The sequence below is a fragment of the Anneissia japonica genome, unplaced genomic scaffold (genome assembly GCF_011630105.1).
Source record: "Anneissia japonica isolate Jap-2015-1 unplaced genomic scaffold, ASM1163010v1 scaffold108273_len470852_cov203, whole genome shotgun sequence".
Classification (NCBI taxonomy): Eukaryota; Metazoa; Echinodermata; class Crinoidea; order Comatulida; family Comatulidae; genus Anneissia; species Anneissia japonica.
In genome coordinates this window covers 427,003-429,819 of record NW_022686840.1, presented here as the reverse complement: position 1 = coordinate 429,819, position 2,817 = coordinate 427,003, and the positions used below count along the sequence as shown (strand labels likewise).

The window sequence follows — 2,817 nt, the reverse complement described above, 5'->3', positions numbered from 1 at the left end:
GCCCCTATACCTGATGCTGAAGTCGATAATGTAAAGCTTCGTCCGTACGTACCGATACCAATCATTAACTTTTCACCTGGTACACCTCCATTTGACCACAATGTCGCTGCGTGAGACTTTGCAAGTAACGAGAATGATTTTTATGAACATCATTATTTAAAACAAAAATAGTTTGTAAAACATAGTTGAATGATATGTATGAAATTATTCTATCACTTGTTTTGTTACTGACGTTTACAATGATGTTGTAAATGCGATTAATTGGTACTGAAATTCATTTTAATTTTGTCGAAATATTAGAATTGTATTTTCCAAACAAACATTTTGTAAACCTACCACAGTCAGTGTTTGGTCTTGACTTGATGGTGCGTACAGGGCGCTATGGTGACCGGTCTGCGATTCCCAAGAACCATGTAAATCATACGACATCACTCCCACCCAATCTAAGTGCCTGGAAAACGAACAAATATTTTTGCTCACAAAAAATATTCAATTTATTCTCACTTCGAATTTTACACTGATTTCTTGCATGCATTGTAATTTCTCTTTTATGTTCAAAAGTGTACAAAAAAAAACCCAATTGATAATTGTGTTATTTTCGAATTCCTCCAACACTAAAATAAACATAAGTTAAAGACTTACTTTGCTATTTCTGCCATTTCGTACCCATTTGTAGCAGTGTCTTCGCCGGCTGCTACTGCTGCGGAAAGCAGTAACTTTTCTTTACTCCCATCGTATTCCGCATCAAATGCCTGGCGTAGCTCCTATCGAATATTAACAATTAGGCCTATGTTAGATAATTGTATTTAATATTTATTTAGTTATAAGTATTGAGCATTTATATTGATACCATATAATTTTATGGGCTCATCAAGGGTACTATATGGCAAAATTAAATTGCAACTGTTATCAAAGAGTCTATTATATACTAGTTACAAATATCTTGAAAAAAATATCAACATTTTTGTCTACATTACCTGTACAAGTAAAGTAAAACGCTCTTTGTCAATAGCGGGACTTCCACGTGCCGCTGGATATTCCCAGTCTAAATCAAGTCCGTCAAAATTTCTGTCTCTCAGATAAGTTATGGATGTCGAAATGAAATGTGCACGATTGGCCGACGTAGAAACCATAGCTGAAAACTTAGCAACACCAAACGACCAGCCTCCCAAGGCCAAGAGAACCTTCAAGTCGTTGTTTACTTCCCTCAGTGCATTTACCTAAAATATATTTATTCATTTTTTTTTAAAAATATTACAGTATATATATTATTGAGATTTGGTGTAATTTAAATCACTATAACAGGCAAAGAATCGATACAACAATTTGCAGTATGATATTAATCGAAATATACCTTAGAATACATTCCTTGAGACCAATCAGTGTCTTCATCATTCCATTCAAAAGGGATCAGCTCATGTTGATCGTTCATAAAGGCAAATGCGTAAACAATATGTGTACAAATATACGCGGCTATATCGTCTGGAGTGTATTGCGCGTTGCCAGAACGATACTGAGCCCAATTAGTGTAGTAACATATCCTCTTGTATGACGATGAAGAATCTATTAAAAAAATAAATAAAAATGAAATAAATGGTAGGCCTATATAATTTCATTTCAATATGAAATTTCTAATAAATAATTCATATTAATACCTTCTACTGTGTTTTCAGATTCACTGGCAGTTGTTGAGTCTGTTTGCTCAGTCACTTGTTCTTCAGTTATCTCCGGAATGATCGGTTCCTCAGTAGAGTTATTAGCATCATCGTCGTTTTCCAAGCCTTGTTTAATAGCATTTAATAAAGGATATGGTCCTTCACTACAGTGACTATTACTAAAGTCATCAAGATCGAGTGCCCACACAATAACACCACCATAGTCGTTATCTTTTATCCATTGTGTCTGTAAAAATGGGGAAATTATAAACATTTCAATCTCAAATAAATACCAAATCACATATGAATAATGAATTAATATTTAAAATAGCATATAAATAATGGAATAGTTTGTTTATTTTATATTCATTGAATTAATTTTAAAACTCGTACTAACCTTTCTTGCTATACTTTCAGTATCGTCATATCCAACCCATTGGTTACCATTGTAAGCATATGGAGTTTGTAGACTGTCGTCATGTACAACAGTGCCACCAGTTTGTAGCATGTCACATATCTGTAAATATATAATCACCATTAGGTAAGAGAATTACAACTTATTGCTCTTGATATAAGTTATAACCTTCCAAGTATTTAAAAGTTGGATAGTTTACGTCAATAAATTGATTTGCTTATTTAATCATATCATTTAAATAATAAAGGCATACGACTGCATGAGGAAGTAATAAACGAGTACTTACTTCATAGTAAGACAAAAAGCCTGCCTCACTAGTGTACGTTCCTGCTGTACCAGCCCCAGCAGCTGGTGCCCCTATACCTGATGCTGCAGTCGATAAGGTAAAGCTTCGTCCGTACGTACCGACACCAATCATTAACTTTTCACCTGGAACACCTCCATTTGACCACAATGTCGCTGCGTGAGACTTTGCAAGTAACAAGAATGATTTTTATGAACATCATTATTTAAAACAAAAATAGTTTGTATAACATAGTTGAATGATATGTATGGAATTATTCTATCACTTGTTTTGCTACTGACGTTTAAATTTAATGATGTTGTAAATGCGATTAATTGGTACTGAAATTCATTTTAATTTTGTCGAAATATTAGAATTGTATTTTCCAAACAAACATTTTGTAAACCTACCACAGTCAGTGTTTGGTCTTGACTTGATGGTGCGTACAGGGCGCTATGGTGACC

The 2,817-nt window shown here is 34.0% G+C and overlaps 1 protein-coding gene across 1 annotated transcript in view; it reads right to left on the bottom strand.

The window, feature by feature from the left end:
* The window catches only part of LOC117117824 (probable chitinase 10), a 28,479-nt gene that overhangs the window by 20,784 nt on the left and 4,878 nt on the right, over positions 1-2,817 (bottom strand). The window contains exons 7-13 of the mRNA XM_033262295.1: positions 2,357-2,539; positions 2,053-2,172; positions 1,656-1,902; positions 1,355-1,563; positions 978-1,220; positions 643-764; positions 337-451 (exon numbers count right to left, since the gene is read on the bottom strand). Of these exons, the coding sequence (XP_033118186.1) occupies positions 337-451; positions 643-764; positions 978-1,220; positions 1,355-1,563; positions 1,656-1,902; positions 2,053-2,172; positions 2,357-2,539 (1,239 nt within the window). The remainder of the gene's footprint in view (positions 1-336; positions 452-642; positions 765-977; positions 1,221-1,354; positions 1,564-1,655; positions 1,903-2,052; positions 2,173-2,356; positions 2,540-2,817) is intronic.